Below are 23,790 nucleotides of genomic sequence, written 5' to 3' on the forward strand. Positions count from 1 at the left end.
AGCCGCTCTTCCCCTGCCCTGGGGGGCTCTGCTGGGGGAAGGGTTGGATGGTTTGACTGTGGGTTTTTAGGGGGTGAACCCCAACCTCCCAGAGCCCTAGTGGGAGGGGGTGAGGCCAGGGAGTGGGGCAAGGGGGCAACAGGGATGGCAGGAGCCGGGCGCGGAAGGAGAAGGAGGGTGTGGGGAAGAGGAAATGAGGGAGGAGAGGAGGAAACGAGTGACCGGGAATCCAGAGGAGAAAGGAAGGGGAGACGGGAGACCCACCCCCACTGAGTGTCAGGGACCCCTCCCCACTGACGTGCGCTAGCTACCAACGAGGGAACAAGAACTGAGAACGTGAGTGAATGAATGAACCAAAGCCCTGCTCCCCGTGCCCCCCATCCAGACCCTCCCCCCCCGCCAATCAGACACAGGCCACAGGCGTGGGGTTCAACTTCAAACCTCGCTTTAACTCCCATTGGCAGGGCGTTATAAATTAACAACTCCAGAAAGGACCGACAGCCGCCAGGGAAAGTCAGTCCCGCGCCCGCTCTCCGCTGCCCAGTTTTCTGTGCCCTCGCTCCTGCCCAGTTTGTAAAACCAAACCCAGAGAGCCCCCGACAGACCAGCTCCCGCCCCCACCCGGCTCCCTCCACACAAGTGTCTCTGGGGGACAGGGCCGTAACATGATCTAGAAGGGGGGGAGGGACGAACCAGGGCAGACTCTAGAAACAGAGGCGCCTGAAGGAGGGGGGAGAGGTGGGGGAAGTCTGGAGAAGGGAGCATACCTGAATCCAGACAACTGGTCGGAAGGTACTGGGTTCTAGAGCACAAACCAGTAACCGGACAACATAGATTCTAGAGTTGGGGACTAGGAGTGAAATGGTACCTGGGTTCTAGAGCACGGTAGAGGGAACCGGACACTTGGGTTCTAGGTCAAGAGCTCCAGGTTCTAGGGTCTGTGGCAGAGCTTGGGGGTGGCCCTCTGTTCTAGAAGAGGAAGAGGACCAGGGTGTGATTGGGATTCTAGAACACGGGGGGGTTCTAGATTCTAGAACAGGGAGGAACCAGTACTTTGTTCTAGATCACCAAGATGAGGGGGGAAGGAACCCAGATCTGGAACCTGAGGCACGGAGAGCAAATTACAACAGTGAGCTATGAAGCAGAACCGCATGACACCAAGTTCCAGAACAGAAAGGGAAAAGAACCTGGGACCCGGGTTCTAGAGCTGGGGAGAGGCAGGGGGGAACGTGGGGCCCAGGACTGGAGAGGGAGGGGGAACTAGATGCAAGACCCAGATCTGAGTTCTAGAGCAGAGGGAAGAACTAGACAGAGCAGGGCCCCAGTGCACGGGTCGGTTCCCCCGAACCTCCGCCCTCCCGGGAGTCTCTGAAACTCCTCATTCCTGGGCGCCCAGATCCTCTTCCTCCGGCTCGTCCTCCTCCTCCTCCCCATCGTCCTGCACCATGAGCCCGGCCTCCTCGTCCTCATCCTCGGGCTCCTCGCCTAGGCACACCACCACCTCGGCCGGCTCGGGCGAGCGGGAATAGAACCAGTTCAGCACCTGCTGGGCCCCCATGCCCGACTCGCGGCACAGGGCTGGCAGGTCGTCCTGGCGCAGCTGCTGCCGGGCGGCCCAGTACCGCTCCAGCGGGCCCGTGTCCGTGCGGGGCCCGGGCTCCAGGGCAGCGGCGGGGGGCACGGTGTTATCCCAGAACCACCGCAGGTGCCCGTGCTTGAGGGCGTAGCGGGTGTCCCCGAACCACTGGATGATCTCTGCCCGCGGCAGGCCGGTGATCCGCTCCAGCCACTGGTAATCCTCCCGTTTTGCCCACTGGCACCGCAGGAAGAATGACTTCAGCACTGCTAGCTGCTCCTTGCTCTTCCGCCGGCTCTTGCGCTGCCGCTGGGCCTCCAGGGTGCCGTGGGGGTGGCCGGGCCGGGCCCACACCTCGGGCCCGTTGGCGGCAGCTCCAGAGGAGGGCGGCGCGACGTCAGCCACCCCCAGCCGGCAGGGCTTGCTGAGGTCCCAGGCGATGTCCAGGTGGCTGGCGCTGGCTGGAGGATCCGCCCAGGCCCGGCACGGAGGGGGCGGCGTGGGGAAAAGGCTGGGGGGTGGTGTCAGCATTTCTTTGGCTTTGGGTTGGGGGGCCACAGAAGCTCTCCCCGGCTCTGGGGGCCCCTGGACTGCAGCCGAACAGCTCCCCGGGGATTCCTGGGGCTTGGCTTTGTGGTGAGTGGCTGCAGGGACCTCCCTGCCGCCTGGGGCCTTGCCAGTTTGCGTCAGGGGGTTGCTGGGGGCCAGCAGGGCCCCGAAGGCCGGGCGGTCCTGGCGGCAGGCCAGCCGCGCCCGCGTCTCCTCGATCTCCTCGGCACTCCAGCTGATGCCGCAGCGCAGCCGCTGGGCCATGAACCAGGCCTTGACCTTCTCCAACTGCAGGCCATGGCGCAGGCAAAGCAGCGCCAGGTCAGCCAGGCTGGGGTAGGGGAAGTAGCTGAAGGCCTGGCGCAGCGGCTGGTGGCCGTCCAGCTCGCTGGTCTGGGACGCCTGGGTCCACACCAGCTGCAGGTCCTCCGAGATGGGCGGCAGGCAGATGAGGGCCGCTGGTGAGCCGGGGCGGCCTGGCGACTCCTTGTTGGGGGGCATGGCTGGCCCTGCCACCGGGGGGTCCTTGGCCTGGGGCTCCGGGGCCAGCTGGCCCACGGAGACAGCTGTGGGGAGAGAGAGTGCGAGACACAATGAGCAGGAGACACCAAGGAGGGCGGTGTGGGGTGCCCCAGAGCTCTACGGGAAGCCAGGCAATCTCCTCCCCCCAGGGGGTGGTTTGGGGGTGATTGCTGCCCCCCCGCCCAGACAGCAATGGGGAGCGAAGGCTCTTACCTGCTGTAAGGGGGTCTGAACCCCAAATTGTCAGCCCCACGTCCCCCCGGGGAGCCTGAGACCTGAGAAGAGAGACACATGCCGGTGAAAGGGATGGGGATAGAACCCAGGAGTTCTGACTCCCAGCTCCCTCCCTTCCCTAAGTTACTAGACCCTGCTACCCTCGCAGAGCTGGGGATAGAACCCAGGAGTCCTGGCAGCCACCCCCCACCAGGCAGGAAACACACAGCACAGTTCTTGCCTCAAAGAACTCAGAAACATTCAAATAATGAAATGAAATACATACCCAGGAATTCATTTCCATCATATTTCAGGGGACTCAAGGACCAGCTCCTACCTTCTTTAGCTAATTAGGGCCAATTACGTCTTCGAGTCAGTCGTTAGCTAGGGACATAGCTGATCGGACCTTAAAATAAGTTTTCTGGGGCAGCAATCGTGCTTGTGTGTCTGTGACAAGGCTGCCGAGATGCTAGGACAAGACACACAATAATTACTAATAATGCAATTTGTTTTAATGCGTAATTACTGGCTAAGAAATAAGCGAACCCCGATTGCATTACTTGGTGATTACCTTCAAGAAAGGATTGCTCAGTGATGAACTGACTGGTTAACAATTAAAGAAAGAGTCAAACTGTTATAAAAATAATTAGCTCCTGGAAAGGATTGCTTGATTATTGACTGGCTAATTAAATAATTGACCAATAATTACTAATTAGTCACTAATACCACAAAATATTTGACCGGTAATTTGGAAACTGGAGGGTCGTGCATTTCTTCGCTTATGGAAGCCAGGCGCCGGGCGTTATCCAAGCCCACGCTGGTTGCTTCTCCGTCTTTCTGTAATGCTGCGGCCGACCCACTCCGACGCTGCCAGGGAGGCTCTAGGCAGCAGGGACTGTAACCACCCTACCGAGAACTGGCATGGCTGCTGGCACTTCGAAGTAGGCTAACGAGCCCCGAGCTCGGCTGGCCCCTTGAGTTCAGTGCAAATGGCTTACTGCGTGTGCTGCTTCCGAGAGCCCCCGGCTCCGACCGCTCCTAGAAATCGCTCCCAACGCCCCTGGTCTTCACTGCACCCTAGAGCCGTGCGATCAAGTTGAGATGGATCCGCATTGGTAACCTCTTCCTGATCACATCTGGCTGCTTGCCGTCGTAAGTGACTAATGGGCCAGGTTCCCATGGAAGGGCCATTTAAGCAACAATCCATCAGCACCTTCGGCCGAAGCGTCCACGGCGCAGCCAGCTTCGTCTTCCAGATGTTGCTCATGGTGGAGCTTCGTTTCCGTGATGCAGGCAAATGCATGATGCTCTTGCTCTTCCAGGAGATGCCGCTAGCTTTGTAGCATCGTTTCCATTGTGTGGGCAACAACCTGGCGCCAGGGGTCCCCCTGCAGCTGCCACTGGCATTGAAGAGGCATCTCCATGGTGCGAGCTTGCTGCTGGTGCGCTCTCTGCGCTACCAACTGACTGGCGTATTTGACCAGTGTCTCCAAGGCACAGGTAGTGACATGGCAACAACGGTCCCCCTGCAGCCACTGTTGGAGAGCCATCTCCATGGCATGAACTAGCCCCTGGCGCTCTCCCTGTGACACCAGGTGCTGGCTTCCACCACCTGGGTAATGGCACGCAGCGCATCCTTGGTCTGCAGACACTGTTGACACCACGTGGTTTGACGTTTTGCTTTGGTTGCTGCTGGTTGCTTGTTGGTCCTGGGCAGGATAGACAGTGAACTATAAAATTCAAAATCAGATCTTATCACTCCTACATAAGGGCTTCCTCAGCTCAGCCAATGCCCAGAGGATGGAGCACTGGAGAACCCCATTTTTTAGAAGAACATTGTCCATTCTTCCACCTTCTCCGATGGTGTCTACGTACCAATACCCAGTGCCGAAGGGCTTTGTAATCTAGCGGAAAAAAGCAGAATCCAAACCAACAGCTGAACGCGGCAGGCAGACAAATTCCGATTGGAAAGACAGCCCCAATTCCGGAAGAAAACCATTGGCCCAAACAGCCAAGGGAAGTGGCATCTCCATATCTTGAGCTCTTCAAATCCAGACTGGAAAATACGCTTTAGTCCAATGCATGTTATTAAGGCTAAATAGAGGGACAATGGGTAAATTGAACAGCTTGTGATCCAAACTGGATGATCTAGTGTGTCAACTGGCTGTCACCTCTACGAATCCTCATTAGTTCGGTTCCAACCCACAGTCTTTGAGGTTTATCAACCAATCCTTATTGTGGATGAGCAGAAGAGCAACGCAGCCAGAGGAACTAGGACCGTGAATGTATGTAAGGTACAACCCAGTGGTACCGGAGCACACAAACTATCAACCTTTAGAGCTCTAAGTAGAGGAGCCATTGCTGGTTTTCTAATTTTTAGCAATCCTAACGGTCATAAACCACTTTCCCTAAAACCGTTGGCTCGCTCTGGGGTCTCAGACTTTGTACCCGATGTCGGCCGAGCAGGTTGTCAGTGTGAGGGCATTTGTTGTGTCTCCGGGTTTCACTCCCAACAGATGGGGTTCTCTCCACCAACGCCTGCCATATTTCCGGACGTTTTGGACTCGGTTGGATGCAGCATTCAAAGGTCATCGTGTTACAGACAAACAGAGAAATGTCACTGATTGGAGGGGTGGGCCTCACTATGCTTGGCACACTAGACCCCACTTCTCTCCCAGAGGCAAGGCTAGAACCCAGGAGTCCTGGCTCCCAGCTCTGCTACTCTAACCACTAGACCCCCACTCCTCTCCCAGGGCCAGTGATAGAACCCAGGAGTCCTGGCTCCTAACCTGCAGCAGACGTACAGCAACAGTTCTTGTTGTTCCCCAAAGAACAGAGCTCATTAAAGTAAACCAATCAATCTAATTAAAGTAACTAAGCACTGATCCTGTCAATATGATTGAAATGTAACAATGGCCCAGACCCTACATTAACAAGATCACTGGGGCCAATCGGGTCTTTCCCTTGCTCACCAAGCTGGACCGAGAACTCACCAGTCCTGAAATTAGCCCCTATTCGTTACCACTCCACTATTAATTGACGGGCCCCTCGTTACGGAAATAACGGATGAGTGATTAGCAATTACCAGGTCATGGGCCAAGCAATGCCCAACAAACCTGAAGAACGAGGAATTAGATTCAATCCGGGGGTGACCAGACATCCCTGCAGGGCCTTGGTCTTATAGGTGCCCCGCCTCCACCTCCAGAAAAGAGCATCCTGATTTGTCACCCAAGATCCAGCAAGTCCCTGGTGGTTATCCGCCAATCAGCCTCCTCAGCAGTGACCAATTAGTAGGGAACTGCCCAGAAATTCCACCATGTGGGAATTGTGTAAAATAAGCGAATACAGCTTCCTAATATGCTAAAGACCCAACCCCAGCTCCTCCCCCAGACCCTCCCCAACTCCAACCCTACCCTTTCCCCACCTCCCAGACACCCACAACCCCAGCTCCTCCCCCAGAGACCCCCCAACTCCAACCCTACCGTTTCCCCACCTCCCAGACACCCACAACCCCAGCTCCTCCCCCAGAGACCCCCCAACTCCAACCCTACCATTTCCCCACCTCCCAGACACCCACAACCCCAGCTCCTCCCCCAGAGACCCCCCAACTCCAACCCTACCGTTTCCCCACCTCCCAGACACCCACAACCCCAACTCCTCCCCCAGAGATCCCCACTCTCCAGCTGTTCCCCAGAGGCCCCCAAACCCCAGATACCTCCCCAAACCCCCAACTTCTCCCCAGTCCCTCCCCCAGAGGCTCCCCATTGACCCCAGCTCCTCCAAACCCCAGCTTCTCCCCAGTTCCCCAAGAGACCCCCACACCAGCTTCTTCCCAAGATCCCCCAGCTCCCCCAACCCCACAGAGATTCCCCATCCCCTCCCCCAGCCATCCCCAGCGGCCTCCCCACAGACAGTTTCCTCACCAATTCCCAGCTCCCTCCGACCCCCTTCTAGCCCCCTACGCTTTCCGAGACCCCCAGCCCCACCTAGTTCTATCCCTGCTGTGAGAGGGGCGGGGTCTGGTGGGTTACAGCGGGGAGGGGCTGGAAGCCAGGACACCTGGGTTCTCTCTCTGACTCTGAGAGGGCGGGGCGGGGGGTCCAGTGGGTTGGGGTGGGGGGCTGGGAGCCAGGACGCCTGGGTTTTCTCCCTGGCTCTGAGAGGTCGGGGTCCAGTGGGTTAGAGCGGGTGGGGGGAACTAGGAGCCAGGACTCCTGGGTTCTCTGCGACACCGACCCTTGTCTCAGTCTCTCCTCCTGGTATCCCGCAACCCCCAGGGACCCCCCACAATCCCCCTCTTTCTCTCCGGGGTTCCCCCCAAACCTCCTCTCTTCCCCCAAGAGCCCCCAGCCCCTCCCCCCACTCACACGTTCCCTCCTCCTCCGATTTTAGTTTCCTCCCAAGTTTTGGGACTTTGCTCCACTTGCATCCTGGGTAATGGAGACTCAGGGGGCGGGGCTTCCCCTGCACTGGCCCTTTAAGGGCGCCCAGGACACCTGGGTTCTCTCCTGGGAGGGGAAGGAGCTGGGAGCCCGGATGCCTGGGTTCTCTCCTGGGAGGGGGCAAGGAGCCCGGACACAAAAGCGGGGACGGGTTGACCCAGGCCAGCGCCGATGGGGGGGGGAAGGGCGGCCGAACTCACCCTCCCTGCGGTGCTGCCAGGGCTGGGCCGGCACCATCCCGATCCCTGCCCGGCGCGGCTCGGCCTGGCCTGGGCCCCTCCGGGCGGGGATTGGAGGCCGCGGCCCGGGGGGCGGGACCGGCCCGGCCATTGGCTGCCACAGAGCCCAGCCCGGAAACCCGGCCACCAGCCGGACGCCTGGGTTCCGTCCCTGTTGCGGGGCCTGGGAGCCAGGACTCCTGGGTTCTCTCAGACACAGACGCTACTCTGGGCTGGAAGAGAAACCGGCTGCTGCCCTGGGGAAACCGGCCCACGATAGAGCCAGGGGGGCCCCCGGGGCTGCAGGGGGCACCGGCAGGGTGCAGGGGGCTGCAGGTCGGGCGTGAGGGGCACCGGCAGGGCTGGGGCGGCAGGCGACTGCAGGTTGGGAGTCAGAGGCCAGAGGCAGGGCTGGGGGAGCAGGGGGCTGGTCCGAGGGGGGGTTGGGTGCCAAGATGTGGGCAGCCCTGGTGTCCGGACAAATGTGCCATGGAGAACGTGGCACCTTCCCTCCCCCCTCTGGGCTGCGGTCGTGGGGGAAACCTGCCCACAACAGCCAGCCTGGTACATCCCCCCTGGATCACCCCAGGGGCCCAACCACTGTGATACGGACCCCCATCCCAGATTGTCGGGTGGCTTTGACTGGTCCTGGCTTGCAGCAGGTTGAGTGCAGCACTGTCCACCAGCAGGGAGTTCCACCAGTTAATGACCTCCCAATGTCCTTGCCCCCCACCCCCCCGATACAGCCAGTCCCTCCCCTCGAGCTGGGGGCAGGTTCAGATGGGATTTAGTGTCCCCTATAAGGCAATGGCTCCCCCAACGTCCTGGGTGGGGGTGCAGGTCCCAGAGGGCAGGGGGCAGTGCCTGATGTGGGGGGCGTCTTTGTTTTGAGTTCCGCCCCCATCCTAGCCCCACCCTCCGCTGGACACCCCATCCTAGAAGTCCTGTCTCCCCCCTCCACCCATCAGGCCCCTCCCCCACGCTCCCTGTATCTCACCCCCTATTTCTGCCCCCCCATCCCATGGCTTTGGGGTCCCGCGTTTCAGTCCCCGCAGAGGATGTGGGGCCCCCTACAGGAAGTGGATCCAGCCCCCGTCTCCATCCTGCAGGGGACTGGGGGGCCCCTCGGCCCGCCCCCCGCCCCGCAGGATGTAGTTCTGTCCCGCATTGTTGTCCCACAGCTCCTGGCCCCCCACGTGGCAGCGCAGGGCGAACTCCAGGGTGCCCCCAGGGGGCAGGGGCAGGCGGAAGGCAAAGCGGTCGGAGGGGGGGCCGGCGGAGGGGCCGGCGTAGGCGGCGGGGGCCTCCCTATAGCTGGCCCAGCCGTCCCAGCTGTAGCGGACGCTGACCCGCTTCTCGTAGGCCAGGTTGAGAACCCGCAGGGTCCCCGCCACCCCCATCACCCCGGCCCGCACCCCCTCCAGACACACGCCCTGCGCCCCCAGCCGTGCCCCAAAGTCCGGCAGCCCCAGCGGGTCCCAGAAACATGGTGCCAGCGGCAGGCGCCCCTCCAGGGGGTCCTGGGGGTCCTGGAGAAAACGGGCGGTGGGGGTGGGGATGGAGAGAAAGAAAGAAAATTAATGTCACGCTGTTCCCCACCCTGGACCCCGGTGCCCCCTGCTGGGGGGGGCAGAGCTAGGCACGTGCCCCCCAGCTCTCATCCCCTTCCCTGCCCCCACCCTGCCTGCCCCTGCCCTCCCCAGCCCTTAGCTCTCCCCTGCCTCCAATCGCGCCCCCCGTTACCTGGAAGGGACGCAGGGGGGCAAAGTGGCGCAGGGCGTCGCGCCGGAGCTGGGTGTGGACGCGCTCAGGGACCTGGGGCAGCTCGGCCGGCCAGTAGCGCCTCACGCTGGCCAGCTCCAGACCCAGGGCGTCGGCGAAGCGCACCCGCTTGCGGGAGCCGGGGCTGCAGCTGCGGGATCCCCCACCGGGGCCCCCAGCCGGGGCGGAGCGGGCCCTGCGGCGCCGGCGCCCCCCCCCGCCACCCTCGCGGCTCTGCCGTCCCCGCGGCCGGGCCCCCCGGGCCCGCCCCTCGGCCTCGGAGTCGGAGTCGTCGCCCAGGCTGGGCCGGACTGTGCGGTAGTACGCCCGCTCGTACAGCCCCGCGATGTAGCTCAGGTTGCGCGGGATGTCGCTGGGGGGCGGGGGAGCGCGTGCCATGGGGCCTGGGGTGGAGGCCAGCTCGCTGCCCCCGGGCGCCGGCTCCTTCTGTCGCTGCCCCCGGGCGCCGGCTCCTTCTGTCGCTGCCCCCGGGCGCCGGCTCCTTCTGTCGCTGCCCCCGGGCGCCGGCTCCTTCTGTCGCTGCCCCCGGGCGCCGGCTCCTTCTGTCGCTGCCCCCGGGCGCCGGCTCCTTCTGTCGCTCCCCCCGGGCGCCGGCTCCTTCTGTCGCTCTGTCCAGGCACTGTGTCGGTCTATTGGTCTGTCAAGGTGCTGGCTTGTTCTATCACTCTGTCTGGGAACCAGCTCATTCTGTTGCTCCATCCGGGAGCTGTACCTGTCTGTTGCTCCGTCCAGGCCTCATTCTGTCCCTCCGTCCAGGCTCTGTGTCCTTCTGTCACCCGTCCAGGCCTCCTCCTATCGCTCTTTCTGGGCCCTGGCTCGCTCTATCGCTTTATCTGGGTTTTGAGTCCTCCTAGCTCTCTGCCCATTCTACTGCTTCAACAAAGTGCTCCCTTTTTCTATCACTCCATCTGGGCTGCGTCTCATTCTATCGCTCCATTACAGCGCCAGCTCAGTCTACCACTTCATCGCTGCCTTCCACATTGTTCTCTTCTAGAGAGTCCAAGTCTGTTTCTCTGTCTGGACCCCGACTTGTTCTGTTGCTCTGTCGCTATCTTCACGTTCTTCCCTTCCCGAAATTCTCCTTCTCTCTCTCCGTCTCGGCCGTGTCTTGTTCTATTGCTCTGGTAGGGCGCTGGCTTATTCTACTCCTTCCTCGCTGCCTTCCACGTTCCTCCCTTCCAGAGTTTCCGAGACTACGTCTCCGTCTGGACTCTGCCTCCTTCTATCTCTCTGTTGTTGCTTTCTTGTTCCTTTTTTCTGGAGAGTCCCAATTTATCACTGCAGCCAGGCGCTGGTTTGTTCTCTCTCTCCGTCACTCTGTCTTCCAGGTTCTTCCCTTCCTGAGAGTCTGAGTGTCTCTCTCTGTCCAGGCTCTGATTCGTTCTGTCGCTTCTGCGCTGTCTCCTCTCTCCTCCTATCCTGCCGTAACTCTGCCTGCCACTTTCCTTTCCTCCAGACTCTCTCGTTCTCTCGCTCCGGCCGGGCTCTGTCTGGCTTGGTCACTGCCTCCTTTGATCTCTCCGCTGGTTCATTCTGTCTCCTTGCGATCCATCTTTCTATTGCTCTGTCTCGTTCTGTCGCTCCGAGGGGGCTTCACCGTGGCTCTCTCTCTGTCTCTTTCACCTTCTTTCCTCCAGCAGACGCCCCTCCTCCCTCCCACTCTCTCCCTCTTTCAATATCCCTCCATCCCTCCTGGTCCAGGTGCACACAAAATCTGACTTGGCAATTACTGTAATGCTCAGAAACGGCACATCCCCTCCAAGCACTCTCCCCTCCTTCCAATGCTCAGGGCTCCCCCTTCCCCCCCGCCCCTGGCCAGGAGGTGGGGGTGGGGTAGTTGCTCCTTCCAGACCATACGGAGTTAACCTGGCAGGAACCCAGGCGTCCGGGAGTCTAGGCCCAGCTGGGGACACCATGTACCTGAGAGGTGAAGGGTCTAAAATGTTCCAATCTGGGATCAATAATTCATGAGACAAGATGCAGCTAATGGATCCTGGGAAGCCAGCCAGGGAATGGGTGTGGGGGGGACTGAGGGGAGGCAGAGCTGGCGGGGGGCAGGGCTGGGCCAGGAGGGGGCTGCGGGTCGGGAGTGAGGGGCACGGAGGGGTGGGGGTGGGGGCGGGGCCGGGGGGGCTGCGGGTCGGGAGTGAGGGGCACCGGGGGGGGTGGGGGCGCGGCGGGGCCGGGGGGGGCTGCGGGTCGGGAGTGAGGGGCACCGGGGGGGGTGGGGGCGCGGCGGGGCCGGGGGGGGCTGCGGGTCGGGAGTGAGGGGCACCGGGGGGTGGGGGCGGGGCCGGGGCCGGGGGGGCTGCGGGTCGGGAGTGAGGGGGCACCGGGGGGTGGGGGCGCGGCGGGGCCAGGAGGGGGCTGCGGGTCGGGAGTGAGGGGCATGGGGGGGTGGGGGCGGGGCCGGGGGGGCTGCGGGTCGGGAGTGAGGGGCACCGGGGGGTGGGGGCGGGGCGGGGCCAGGAGGGGGCTGCGGGGCGGGAGCAAGGGGCTCGGGGGCGGGGCGGGAGCAGGTGCCATCACGGAGCCTGAAGAAGCCCCCGGCCCCGGCAGCCCCAGACCGGTGGGGGGTGCGTGGGGCGGGGACTGACTCAGGCCCGGGGCGGCCATGTTGGTTTAGCGACCTGGGGGGCGGGGGCGGGGTCTCAGGGCCAGGCCCCTGGGAGGGGTGAAGCAGGGAGGGGTCAGGGGCCCAGGGGCTCAAGTTGGGGTCAAAAGGTCCGACGTGGGCGGGGCTTGCTCAGGGCGGCGGAGCCCCCCCGCCAATGAGGCTGGGCCGGTTTATCCCATCAGGGCCGCAGCCACGGGGAGGGACGTGACGAATCATGATGCTCAGCCGGTCAAGAGTGTACGCCCCGCCACTGGCCCCCGGCAGCCAATCGGAAGGCAGCGATCTCTTGACTGGCGGGACTCTTCCCCAATAGGATTCGAGCGATAGCGGACACTGGGCCAATCAGAGGTTTGGGCACGGCCCTTCCGGCGGACGACCAATCACACGGGAGAGCTCCGTAGACGAGCGGGCGCCTTCGCCAATGGAATAGAGCGATGGTGGGCCGTCGGCCAATCAGACGCGCCCTCCAGGCCCTTCCGCCGAGCCAGCCAATGGCGTGGGGGTGAGGGGGCGGGCCCAGCTCGGGCAGCCAATGAGGAGCGGCGCGCGGCGCAGCGGCCGGCCCAGCGCGGGCAGAGTCGCAGCCGCCATGGCCTCGTCGGCGCGGGGCAGCGGGGGGCGCGCGCGGGGCGGGGGAGGGGCCGGAGGCGGGCGGGGGCCCCCCCGCGCAGTACGGGAACGGGCTGGGCGGGGGGCCGGAACTGGGGGCGGGGCCCCGCGCGCGGCGGGCGGGGGGTGCGGAGGAGGAAGAGGAGGAGGAGGGGGAGCTGCTGCTGGACGGGGGGGGCCGGGCCGGGGGCGGCGCACGGGGGGGGGCCCCCGCACCCGCCCCCCCCCTCCGCCTCCGCCCCCCGGGTCGGGCCTGGGGGGGGCCCCGGTGCCCACCGCCCCCCCGAGGAGCTGGAGGAGGAGGCCGGGCTGGGAGAGGGGGACCCCGGAGACCCCGCCATCGAGGACCCGGTGAGCGGGGCGGGGGAACGGGGGGTAGGGGCACGAGGAGGGATCTGGGGCACGAGGAGGGGGGAGGGATCTGGGGCACGAGGAGGGATCAGGGGCACGAGGAGGGGGGAGGGATCTGGGGCACGAGGAGGGATCAGGGGCACGAGGAGGGGGGAGGGATCTGGGGCACGAGGAGGGGGAGGGATCTGGGGCACGAGGAGGGGGGGAGGGATCTGGGGCCCGTGGGGGGGAGGGGCACGAGGGGGGGGCTGTCCATGAGGGGGCAGATCTGGTCTTGGGTGGGGCTAGTTTTCAGGGGACTAAACAGGAGAGGGGGCTGTAGGGAGGGGGGTGCTGATTTGGGGCGCTGGGCTCTTTGCTGGGGGTCCTGGGTAGGAAGGAGATTTGTGGGCCAGGGCAGAGCTATGGGGGGAGTTGGTGGGGGAGGGTGACATGGGGGTGGCAGATGTCAACGGGGGAGTGAGGGCGGTGACTCAGGCCCCCAATCTTCCCCCCCCTGCGCCCCAGGAGCTGGAGGCCATCAAAGCCCGTGTGCGGGAGATGGAGGAGGAAGCGGAGAAGCTGAAGGAGTTGCAGAACGAGGTGGAGAAGCAGATGAACATGAGCCCCCCGCCTGGCAACGGTGAGACCTCCTCGCACCCCCTGTCTGGCCCCCCATAAACCTCAGGTCCCCTGTACGTGGCGAAGTTAGGGGGCATCTGTGAACTGCACTGCCCTGAACCATCCCTGCAATATCGCCCTTGGACCATGTGGATGGTGGTGATTTCCAGACTCCAGGGGGGTCTCACTGTTCTGAATTGTATTCGTGTAGGACCTATGTAAACTGTAACCTCCCCGCCCCCCACATTCAAACTCAGACCCCCTTGGCGATTGTAAAGCCTAGAGACACGTGCAAATTATGCCCCTCTGAATTTTGTTTGTGTAGTACCTACATAAATGTTCCCATCTGGTTTGCATAGGACCTATGTAAACACCGACCTCACTCATGCTGTTCTGAACCTTTTAGGTAGGTCCTACATAAACGCTACCCCTTGGGTTGTTTGTGTAGGGCTTGTATAAACATCTTTGTTTATACATCTGTCTATACTAGTTATGCCAGATGCTGGTATAAATCCAATGCAGAAAGGGGGGTCTTCCCCTCTCTGTTCTGGGAAAGGAGGTGTGCCCTGGAAGAGATTTGGGGTACAGCCCCCCCTTACTAAGCCCCCGTTCTCTCTTCACAGCTGGCCCAGTCATAATGTCCCTAGAGGAAAAGATGGAGGCAGACGCTCGATCCATATACGTGGGTAATGTAAGTGGGGGAGCCATGGAGGGGCTGGGGGGATTCAAGGGACACTGTTTCTCAGCCCATTGCCCCCCCTCTTTTTCAGGTGGATTATGGGGCGACGGCTGAAGAGTTGGAGGCTCATTTCCACGGCTGCGGGTCTGTCAACCGCGTCACCATCCTGTGTGATAAATACAGTGGGCACCCCAAAGGGTGAGTGAGATTCTGGGGGGCTCGTGGAGCGGCAGGAGGAGGAGTGTGGATCATAAGGGAGGGGCTGGAGGAGAAGCTGTGGCCCTGTGGGCTGGTTTTTATGGGAGCTATGTTTTTGGGGTGTCTAATGTGGGATCCCCCCCCAGGTTCGCCTACATCGAGTTCTCCGACAAGGAGTCTGTGCGCACCTCCATGGCGCTAGATGAATCCCTGTTCAGGGGGCGACAGATCAAGGTGAGCCCCACACCCTAAAACCCAGGCCCCCGAATCCCGAGATTGGGCCCCTATCCTGCCCTGATCTCTAGGCTCTCTCCTGGCTTACAGGAGCTTCATCCATCACCCTGAACCCCAAGGTTCTGTCCCTGAACCCCAGCCCCACCTTCCCTTCTCTAGCCTGGGTCTGAACCCCATTTCTCTCCCCTGCCCCCAAGTTCCTCATTGAGCCTTGCTGCACCCCGCTTCCCTCCCCCTGCTTGGGCCTCTCTGACCCCCCTCTTCCCCCACAGGTGATCCCCAAGCGGACCAACCGGCCCGGCATCAGCACCACAGACCGGGGCTTTCCCCGGGCCCGGTACCGAGGGCGCGGTTCTGGCTACACCAGCTCCCGGGCCCGGTTCTACAGTGGATTCAGCAGCCGAGCCCGCGGACGCTCATACAGGTCTGGGGGGCCAGGCTGCTGCAGGCAGGATGCCTGGGTTCTCTCCTGGTTCTGGGAGGGCTGTGGGGTCTAGTGGTCAGAGCAGCAGGGGCTGGGGAACCAGGACTCTTGGGTTCTATCCCAGGAGTGAGGGCTAGTGGTTAGAGCAGGGGCAAGGGGGAGGGCTGGGAGCCAGGACTCCTGGATTTTCTGCTCAGCTTGGGAGTGTGGGGGGGCTAGTGATTAGAGCAGTGGGGGCTAGCAGCCAGGACTCCTGAGTGGAGCGGAGGGTGTGTGTGTGTTGGGGGTGGGGGAGTGTAATGGTTAGAGCAGGAGGAGCTGGGAGCCAGGACTCCTGGGTTCTTCGGTTGTATTTCTCTTCTCCTCTCTCTTCCCCCTGGTTTATTAACTCGTTCCCTTCTTCTCTCCTCTGCAGGGGCCGGGCAAGAGCAACCTCATGGTATTCCCCTTACTAAAAAAGTGTTTTTTGGGAAAGAAAAAGAAAAAAAAAAAAAAAAAAAGAGAAGAATGTGACAGTGTTGCAGCAGCCCCGTGGGGCGCGGCGGGGGGCGGGGGCTGGCTCGCTGAGCACAGGGCACTCCTCCTCTCTGTCCTTCTTCGCTCCCCCTTTTCGCGCCATCCGTCCGAGGGCGGCCCGCTTCCTTCCCGCTTTCTGCGCCCGGCCCCTCACTTCTCCGCCTTGGGCAGGCGGCGCTTCACTCCTCCCTTCCCCCCGTCTCGTCCCCGTCCCGCCCCCCTGCGGGTGGGCCCTGGCCCTGGCTCTGCCCCCTGCCCGGCTCTCTCCTCTCCTCCGCTGCCCCTGTCCCCTTCCCTCCGTCCGGGCTGGGGCTGTTACCTGCCGTATTTCAGTGTCTTTATCTTTGCAGGTGGCTTTAGCCTGAAGGAATTGTCGAGCCGCACGGAGCTCTTGCGACCAGATTAACTATTTCGGGGGAGGGGGGCGGAGCAGGGATTGGGGGGGCCTTTCCCCTCCCCCCTTTATTTTAATTTCCAGGCTGGGGGGCGGGGGGGGCAAGGGCAGGGGGGAGAAAAAAAAACTTAAAAAAAATGTTTTGAGGGTGGAAAAAAAATAAAAGATGTTTTTGGAAGAAAGAAAAGGGGGTTAAGGGTGATTTGTGAGGGGACAGGACACCTGGGTTCTCTTGTGGTGGGGGTGGGGAACCAGGACTCCTGGGTTGTTAGGGGGTGCATCTTAGCCTGGGGCAAGGGGTCCCTGGATAACCAGCCCCCCCCACGGGGGAGGGGACCTGAGCTGCTGGCTTGCTCTGCCGTCCCTTGGTGGGAGTGGGGTTTGGAGGGTCCTAAATCTAGGCTCTTGAGTCCAGTCTGTTGGGTGTCTTCTCTTGATCATGTGACTTGGGTTGGAGGGGGTGTTTGGGGAGTGGGTGTCATATGACCAGGGTCATGGGGGGCAGGTGCTGTGAAAAGGGCCCTTGACAGTGGCAGGGGGGGTGGTCTCTCAGTTGGGGGTTTGTCGGGGGTGGGGTTCTCTGGGGTCTCTGCTGATGGGGGTGGTAGGGTCCTGTGAGAGGTGCCATAGAAGAGGGAGGGTCCCAGCATGGTTGAGGGCCTCTGGAGGTTCTGGGGAGACTGGGGGGGGGTCCTGATAAGGATGGGGAATCCCTGGGAGCATTTGGGGTCAAAGGGGGTTAGGGGGTACCCCAGAGAATGATGGGGTCTGGCAAGGTTGGGGGGGGGCCCTGAGGCCATAGCAGGCCCCAGTAAAGGTTAGGGAGTTGTAGAGGGATGGGGGCATCCCCCTGGGGTGTCTCAGCTGTTGAGGTGGGGGCAGACAGCAGGGACAAGGGGCCCGCTGCCCCCCTCTACCATTAGACCTCATCACCCTCCCAGGGAGCCCAGATGTTTTGGCCCCCTTCCTCTGATGTCAGGGGAGATGAGGTGGGAGCCAGGCTGGTGAGGGGGGGCAGTGCAGAGGTGGTGGGAGTGGGTGTCTGGGATTTGAACCCAGGTCCCTGCCATCCTCAGTAGGAGGCTGTTATCCCACTGCCCACCACTGGAGGATGCCCCTTGCCAGCTGGCCTGTCAGCCTGGCCCCATGTGTGGTGCTGGCAGGGTGCCCGTGTGTGCTTGCATGTCTGGGCATGGGGTGGGTGCATGTGCCAAGCATGGAGTTGGTGTGTTGCTGGTGTGTGTGCTGGGCACTTGGCAATGTCGTTGGCATGTTCCTCACGTGTCACGGGCCTGCTGGCGTGTTGTTGCCTGGCACAGGCCTGCCATAAGTCCAGGTGTGGCACTGGCGTGGAGTTCACATGGTCACCTGGCGAGGCGTGTTCCTGGGCCTGGCCCGCCCACACCCCTGGATGGGCCTAGCAGTGTGCGCTTGTTTGTGAGTCCTGGGGTGGTGGTGCCTCCCTGAGCTGGGCTGAGAACCCAGGAGTCCTGGGTCCCCTCCGCCTCCCAACCACGAGCCCCCACTCCCGTCCCAGAAGTGGGAAAGAACCCAAGTGTCCTGGTTCCCAACCTCTCCTGCTCTAACCACTAGACCTCACTCCCCTCTCCCGTGGCTCCCAGACGCCCCCCTGCTCTAACCACTGGAGCCCACAGCCTGGCCTCTAACTCCCCTCCTGTTCACAGACTCTCTTCCCGCCCCGCCCAGCATAGCCCCTTCCCAACTAATCCCCCCAACAGCCCCTCCGTCCCCTCCCTACCTTTCTTAGGGAATAGAATATGGGGGGAGGGGGTTGCTGGTTCTGATCTGGCCCCAGAGGGGCAGGCTGACTGCTGGGGGGGGGCACACGTGCACAGCCTTCCCCCCACCCAAGGAACAGAGACAATTGGCTTTTTTCATTGATTTATTATTTACAAACATAGAAAAAATCTTTCCTGAGAGAACAGGTCACCCCATGGGCTCCCTGGCTGCGGGTTGGGAGTGAGGGGCACCGGCAGGGCTGTGAAGTGGGGGTACAGGGGCTGGGGAGTCGTCAGCGGACGGGGACCATCCCCTTTGCTGAGCTTTACCCAGACTCCTCTGCTTCCTGTCGCCTTGGCCAGTCTCCTGTAATCCTCTGCTTGGCATTGGCCATTCTCCCATGATCCTCTGCTCCCCGCTGGTGTTGGCTGACCCCCCTCGCTGCTGTCCCGTCTCCGGGTGGGGGGGTGTTCCTCTTGTGCTGCCCAACTGCAGTCAAGTCTTTGGCATTGCTCTGACCCCCCCCAAGCAATTCTGGGGTCCCTGGGGCTGGGGGGGTGAGGTCCATCCCCCTCCATGGGTCCAGACCTGAACTATCAATGATACGAAGATTCCCCTCTATGAAGTGGGTCAGGGCTTTGCAGGGTGAGAGTTAGACTGGGGCAGAGGTCACAGGGCAAGGCTCAAGGGGCTTTTTGGTTGGGGGGCCAGGCCAGGAGGGGGTGCCCTTGGGTGGAATCAAGAGTGAAAGTAACGGGGCACCCAGGTCAAAGAGGGGCGGAGGGCAAAGGGGAAGAGCAGTTGTGGAAGGCTAAAGGGCAAAGGGCAAGGGTCACAGTGTCATGGCTTAGGGGAAACAAGCCAGGGGTCAGAGGTTGCAGTAGGCCATTGGATCTGGGAGGGCCTTGGGCTAGGGTCAGAGGTCACAATTGGTTTGGGTAGGGCTTTTGGGGTCAGAGGTCACATGGGGATAATTTGCTAGGAGGCTTTGGGACTATGTCAGAGGTCAGGTAGGACCAAGTGGCAGAGGCACAGAGGACCCTGGGGAGGGGGGTCAGAGGTCATACAGGGCTAATGGGCAGGGGTCAGAGGTCATGGGTTTCATTGGCACAGAGGACCCTGGGGAGGGGGTCAGAGGTCACCCAAGGATCGTTGGTGTCAGAGGTCAAAGGTCCCGGGGGTCAGGAGGGCGCCAGGGTGCTGAGCAGGCTGGTGAAGCCCTGGGCCCGCCGGGAGAGCTCGGCCAGGCGCTCCCGGAGCAGGCGGGCAGCAGGGGGTGAGGGGTAGCTCAGTGCCGCCCCCTTGACTGACAGCACGGCCCCCTTGAGGGCCTGGCACAGTGCGCCGGCAGCTGCTCCCACCCGGGCCCGCAGGGGGGCCGAGGCCGCCTGACGCGCCAGCGTGTCGCCCACGAAGACCAGCTTGTGCGCCGTGACGAGCACAAAGCGCCCGTGGGGCACGAAGACGCCCGGCGGCTGGTTGGCCCCGGCACTGGCCAGCAGGGCCTCCGTTGCCGCCAGGAGGGTGGCGCAGTGTGTCCGGCACTGGCCCGCGTAGAACTGCAACAGCTGGGCGTCCTCAGGGCTGGGGGGCACCTGGGGGGCAGCGGAGGGAGGGTGTCAGTGCTAGAAGGGGTCATTCCTGCCCCAGGCTGGGGAGAAGGGGGTGGGAAGGACCCAGGAGTCCGGGAGGGACCCCCTGTTCCAGGAGATGAGACCAAGGAATCCAGGGAATCTTGATGCCCCCCATTCACCCACCCACCCTCCAGGAAGGACTCCACCCTTCTGAAAATGGGACCCAGGCACCCGGGACAGCTTGATCCCCATCCACCACCAGGGAAAGGGACCCAAGCATCCGGGAAGGGACCACTCCTACCTCCTCCTCCTCCAGCAAAATGGGGGTCTCTGGTTGGAGTCTGGGGCCGGTCACCTCCTCTGGGGGGTCACAGTCTGTAGCCGGGGGCTGTAGCCTGTCTGTCCCCTGGAGGGGGTAGAGGTCAGATTTGGGGTCAGGGTCGATGCTGGGGTCAGAGGTCAGTGATTGTGGGACAGGGTTGACATGAGGGGTCAGGGAATGCAGTGTCCGATTGGCGTTTGGGGCAGGCTCTGAGGTTGAGGTCAGAGGTGAGGGACCCTGGGGCTTTGTTGGCTTTGGGGTCAAGGTCAGAGGTCAGTGACCTGGAGTCAGAGGTTGGGGGCTGGGGTCAGAGGTCAGGGTGGCATTAGGGTAAGAGGTTATTGGACAGAAAGCTGGGATGAAGCAGAGGTCCAAGGTCAGGGATTGGGTAGCTAGGCGCAGGCTGGCATTGGGGCCAGTGATCAGGTAGCCAGGATTGGGTTGGAGTCAGGACCAGGGTCAGAGGTCAGGGATCGGATAGCTGGGATCGGGTTGGTGTTAGGGGTCAGAGGTCAGGGTTCAGGTAGCCAGGTTTGGCTGGTGTTAGGGGTCAGAGGTCAGGGCTCGGGTAGCCGGGCTCGGGTTGGTGTTAGGGGTCAGAGGTCAGGGAGTGGGTAGCCAGGCTTGGGTTAGTGTTAGGGGTCAGAGGTCAGGGCTCAGGCTGGTTTTAGGGCTCAGAGGTCAGGGCTCGGGTAGCCGGGCTCGGGTTGGTTTTAGGGGTCAGAGGTCAGGGAGTGGGTAGCCAGGCTTGGGTTAGTGTTAGGGGTCAGAGGTCAGGGCTCGGGTTGGTTTTAGGGCTCAGAGGTCAGGGCTCGGGTAGCCGGGCTCGGGTTGGTGTTAGGTGTCAGAGGTCAGGGCTCGGGTAGCCGGGCTCGGGTTGGTGTTAGGGGTCAGAGGTCAGGGAGTGGGTAGCCAGGCTTGGGTTAGTGTTAGGGGTCAGAGGTCAGGGCTCGGGTTGGTTTTAGGGCTCAGAGGTCAGGGCTCGGGTAGCCGGGCTCGGGTTGGCGTTAGGGCTCAGAGGTCAGGGCTCGGGTAGCCGGGCTCGGGTTGGAGTTAGGGCTCAGAGGTCAGGGCTCGGGTAGCCGGGCTCGGGGGGCGAGGGCACCCCCGGCTCACCTTGAGGTGGACGTAGTCGTATTCCTCTGCCAGCCGGATCCCCTCGTAGTCGCTGTGCCCATCCCCCGCCCCCTCATCCAGCCCCCCAGCCAGTCCCCCAAGCCGGGGCGGGGGCGGAGGCAGGGGACGGTCCTGGATGCTGCCCTTCCGGGGGGCACCAGGCGAGGGCAGAGCCGGCAGGGGGCGGCGCGAGAGGCTCTCGGCTGAGGGCAGCCGGGGGCGCCCGCCCACGCCCCCCGTCTCACCCAGGCTCAGCCCCCCCAGGGCCGCCTCTGGCGGGGGAGGCCCTGGCAGGTCGTACTCCCCCCCCAGCAGCTCCTCAGGTGACTCATAGAGGTTGAGCAGGGCGGACGCCCGGCGCAGGTTGGATGGGGTGGCGTAGATGGGGGCCGGCTCTTCCTCCCATCCCTCCTCCTCCTCCTCCTCCTCCTGGCCCAGGGGGGGCACGGCTCGGGGGGGCACGTTGTAGGGGTCGGTGTCCGGCGCTGCCTGCTTGGGGAAGGGCGTGGGGGTGTCATAAGTATCAGACAGGGCAGCGTCCCGCGGGAGGGAGCAGGGGACGTCGTAGACCTGGGGTTCGGGGGGAAAAGAAAGTGAATCAAGGCTCAGACACTGGTCCCCCCCATCTCCCTGCCCCCTTCCTCTCCCCCCACCAGCCCCCATTCTCACCTCACTGGGGTCCCTGTCTCTCCGGGTGGCACGGGGCACCTTGTAGATATCATCACAGGTGGTCGGGCACGGCCAGGCAGGTGGGGGCACCACGTACACCTGGGGGGGCCAGAGAGGGGTCAGGGCCCAGACACCTGGGTTCTCAGGCCGAGCTGTGGGTGATGGGGATGGGGAGTGGTACGGGGGATCCCCAGGGGTGATTGTGTTGGAGGACCTCTAAAGCCTGGGTTCCTTGGCTGGATGGGGGAAGGGAGGCGGTGGTGGGAGATCCCGGACGCCTGGGTTCTCACCTCCTGCTGTTCCTCCTTCTGCCCTGCCCTGCTCCTCCTCTGGCCCCGGGGTGGGTTGTAGAGGGTGGATGGTGCGCTCTCCTTGTGGGGCGCCGGGGAGAGGTCGGGGGGCCCCGGCTCGGGCAGGATGCGGACGCGGTTGCCCGGGACGATGCCCTGCTGCCCATGCAGCGAGCAGAGGTGCCAGCCGGCCAGGCCAGGCACCTTGGGCTGCAGCACCAGCATCAGGTCCCCCCGGCGGAAGGAGAGCTCCTCTGGGCACTCAGCCACATTGTCGAACAGCGCTCGGGCCAGCTGGGCCTGGGGGCAGAGGGAGCAGTGAACCCCCAGGGACGGCTGGGAGAGAGACCAGGGACCCCCAGGGACAGCCGGGAGAGAAGCCGGAGACCTCCAAGGACGGCTGGGAGAGAGGCTGGGGACCCCCAGGGAGCCGGGAGAGAGGCCAGGGACCCCCAGGGCTGGCTAGGAGAGAGACCGGGGACCCCGAGGCCTGCCGGAAGAGAGTTTGGGACCCCCAGGGCTGGCTGGGCCTGTGTGCAGAGGGACCAGTACTCCCAGTGCTGCTTGGTGGCAGACCAGTATCCCCCAGTACAGGGCTCATTTCCCCCAGTCGGTGTGGCAGAGACAACCCCCCACCACCTGCAAATTCCCAGCCAACCCATTCCAGGTCAGAGTGAAAATGGGAAGGCTGTAACCCCAAGCTTCAATCTACTTACAGACATGGTGCTTCCAGGGAGGGGTCTTGTGTTGGAAGAGACAGATGGGAAAAGGAAGGAAGGAAGGAAGGTGGGGTGATAGGAGAAAGCAAAGGGAGTGAACTTGGGAAAGGGTGTGAATGATGAAGAAAAGAGTGTGAAATGAAAGAAAGACAATCACAGCTTTCCTCTAAACTGTAAATTAAGGCCTAGATTATACGTTGGAGTTTATAGATTTGTTTAGTTCTTTCTGCTGTGGAATGGGGGGTGGGGGGCATATGGGGATGGAGAGAGAGAGAAAGAAAGAGATAGAGAGAGAATCACAATTTTCTTGTAAACTTTTGTCAAAGTATCATTTCAAAGTGTCCCAGTTCCTTATAGGTCCCTCAGTCTTTCTTCCATGAGTTTTGGAGGCCAAACAAACAAGCCCAATACTTTGAGCCTAAGTAGTTTCCAGCCAACTCAGCAAATCCGTTGGGTTTCCCCTCGGATCCAAACACGACTCTTTTCAAAAAGTCCAGACGTGGAAGAGCAAAATCCCGGTCATTTTCCAGAGGATCGAGGAGTCTTTTCTGCTCTGCAAACAGCTTCTTTGGTCAGCAAAATACATCCAGCGAGCACAGACGCATGCAGAGAGGCCTGGCTGCTTTCATGGTGCGTGGAGGGAGGCACGCAAGGAGGTTCAACAAGTTAGGACAAAATCCTATTTTGCAAGAACAGGACTGAGTTGCAACCAGAAAGCAAAGGGCAGGCATTTCCAGAGGGTCCTCCCCAAAGCTCAGAGTATCCAAGATTGGGGTTTTGCAGACCTGGGCAATCCAGGAAAGCTTGCAAACCTTTGCGTAATCTTGCCAGCGAAAAATCCAGACAATTTTTTGCAAAATAATCTTGCAACTGTGTAGAAATCTTGCGACCTTTCCCCCAAATTTAGACCATTTTCCTGAGCCAAAGAAGCCAGAAATGTGGCACCATTCCAAACTCCAGAATTCTCGCAAGCATCAACACTCCTGCTTTTGCAAACGTTCCCAAATCAAGACGATTTTTGGAAAGCTCAAAATTTCCGCCCTTTTTTGCAAGTTTGGATAACCAGAAATGCCATGAAATATCCCTCAAAACATACTGGTTTTGCAAATCCAGATTTTTTTTAACAAGTTCAAATCTCCAGAAAAATCACAGACTCCCTACAAATCTAGACAAGTCTTTTTCCCCACAATGAAAGAAAAAAATAATCTAACTCTCAAAAAACTCCAGAACCCTCACCAAAATCGCGTCCTTAAATCCTGAATCTCCTTCCACAGAAGAAGTGGTGCATATTCACAAATCCAGAAATGTTGCAAACTTTCTAAGCAAAGCTAGCAAAAAAATCATTATCTTGGGGTGGAAATTGCTGAGAAATTCTGCTAATTAATTTATCAAAAATTCCAGAAATTAGGCAAATGCAGAAATCCAGAATGTTTTTA

The 23,790-nt window shown here is 61.5% G+C and overlaps 4 protein-coding genes across 5 annotated transcripts; 1 reads left to right on the forward strand and 3 right to left on the reverse strand.

Annotated features, from left to right (window-relative positions):
• Nucleotides 1–428: 428 nt before the first annotated feature.
• Nucleotides 429–7,632, reverse strand: HOMEZ (homeobox and leucine zipper encoding). The gene is given in 4 exon segments (XM_077806918.1): nt 429–2,691; nt 2,861–2,922; nt 7,503–7,555; nt 7,558–7,632. Coding segments are annotated over 4 exon segments (1,503 nt in total). The 3' UTR covers nt 429–1,378.
• Nucleotides 7,633–8,590: 958 nt separating this feature from the next.
• PPP1R3E (protein phosphatase 1 regulatory subunit 3E) lies at nt 8,591–9,680 on the reverse strand. Its single transcript, XM_077806930.1, has 2 exons — nt 9,264–9,680; nt 8,591–9,049 (listed from the first exon to the last, which is right to left on the reverse strand). The coding sequence occupies exons 1-2, from the start codon at nt 9,678–9,680 to the stop codon at nt 8,591–8,593; spliced, it is 876 nt and encodes a 291-aa protein (XP_077663056.1).
• Nucleotides 9,681–12,749: 3,069 nt separating this feature from the next.
• On the forward strand, nt 12,750–16,027 carry PABPN1 (poly(A) binding protein nuclear 1). 2 transcript variants are annotated; one of them, XM_077806929.1, is made up of 8 exons: nt 12,750–12,879; nt 13,387–13,501; nt 14,103–14,170; nt 14,250–14,356; nt 14,503–14,590; nt 14,863–15,014; nt 15,430–15,453; nt 15,881–16,018. In XM_077806929.1, the coding sequence occupies exons 2-8, from the start codon at nt 13,420–13,422 to the stop codon at nt 15,888–15,890; spliced, it is 531 nt and encodes a 176-aa protein (XP_077663055.1). In that variant the 5' UTR covers nt 12,750–12,879; nt 13,387–13,419; the 3' UTR covers nt 15,891–16,018. The 2 variants fall into 2 exon arrangements, with proteins under 2 accessions (XP_077663055.1, XP_077663054.1); XM_077806928.1 differs by having other exon boundaries at nt 15,430–16,027.
• A 1,842-nt stretch (nt 16,028–17,869) lies between these two features.
• On the reverse strand, nt 17,870–22,444 carry EFS (embryonal Fyn-associated substrate). Its single transcript, XM_077806916.1, has 6 exons — nt 22,352–22,444; nt 21,636–21,935; nt 21,346–21,444; nt 20,677–21,246; nt 19,540–19,644; nt 17,870–19,259 (listed from the first exon to the last, which is right to left on the reverse strand). Exons 1-6 carry the CDS (start codon nt 22,355–22,357, stop codon nt 18,846–18,848), a joined length of 1,494 nt encoding a protein of 497 aa, XP_077663042.1. The 5' UTR covers nt 22,358–22,444; the 3' UTR covers nt 17,870–18,845.
• Between the last annotated feature and the right edge of the window lie 1,346 nt (nt 22,445–23,790).

The sequence above is a fragment of the Eretmochelys imbricata genome, unplaced genomic scaffold (genome assembly GCF_965152235.1).
Source record: "Eretmochelys imbricata isolate rEreImb1 unplaced genomic scaffold, rEreImb1.hap1 Scaffold_35, whole genome shotgun sequence".
NCBI lineage: Eukaryota > Metazoa > Chordata > Testudines > Cheloniidae > Eretmochelys > Eretmochelys imbricata.

What these genes read in the sequence shown, in the direction of transcription:
- PPP1R3E (XM_077806930.1), bottom strand. Translation starts at nt 9,680, where the DNA reads ATGGCACGCGCTCCCCCGCCCCCCAGCGACATCCCGCGCAACCTGAGC. An exon ending in CCCCCCTGCGTCCCTTCCAG is followed by an intron (nt 9,050 to 9,263) that starts GTAACGGGGGGC and finishes CGTTTTCTCCAG; the next exon opens with GACCCCCAGGACCCCCTGGA.
- PABPN1 (XM_077806928.1), top strand. Translation starts at nt 13,420, where the DNA reads ATGGAGGAGGAAGCGGAGAAGCTGAAGGAGTTGCAGAACGAGGTGGAG. An exon ending in GATCCATATACGTGGGTAAT is followed by an intron (nt 14,171 to 14,249) that starts GTAAGTGGGGGA and finishes CCTCTTTTTCAG; the next exon opens with GTGGATTATGGGGCGACGGC. An exon ending in TACAGTGGGCACCCCAAAGG is followed by an intron (nt 14,357 to 14,502) that starts GTGAGTGAGATT and finishes ATCCCCCCCCAG; the next exon opens with GTTCGCCTACATCGAGTTCT.
- EFS (XM_077806916.1), bottom strand. An exon ending in AGAAGGAGGAACAGCAGGAG is followed by an intron (nt 21,445 to 21,635) that starts GTGAGAACCCAG and finishes TGGCCCCCCCAG; the next exon opens with GTGTACGTGGTGCCCCCACC. An exon ending in TTTTGCTGGAGGAGGAGGAG is followed by an intron (nt 19,260 to 19,539) that starts GTAGGAGTGGTC and finishes GCTGCCCCCCAG; the next exon opens with GTGCCCCCCAGCCCTGAGGA.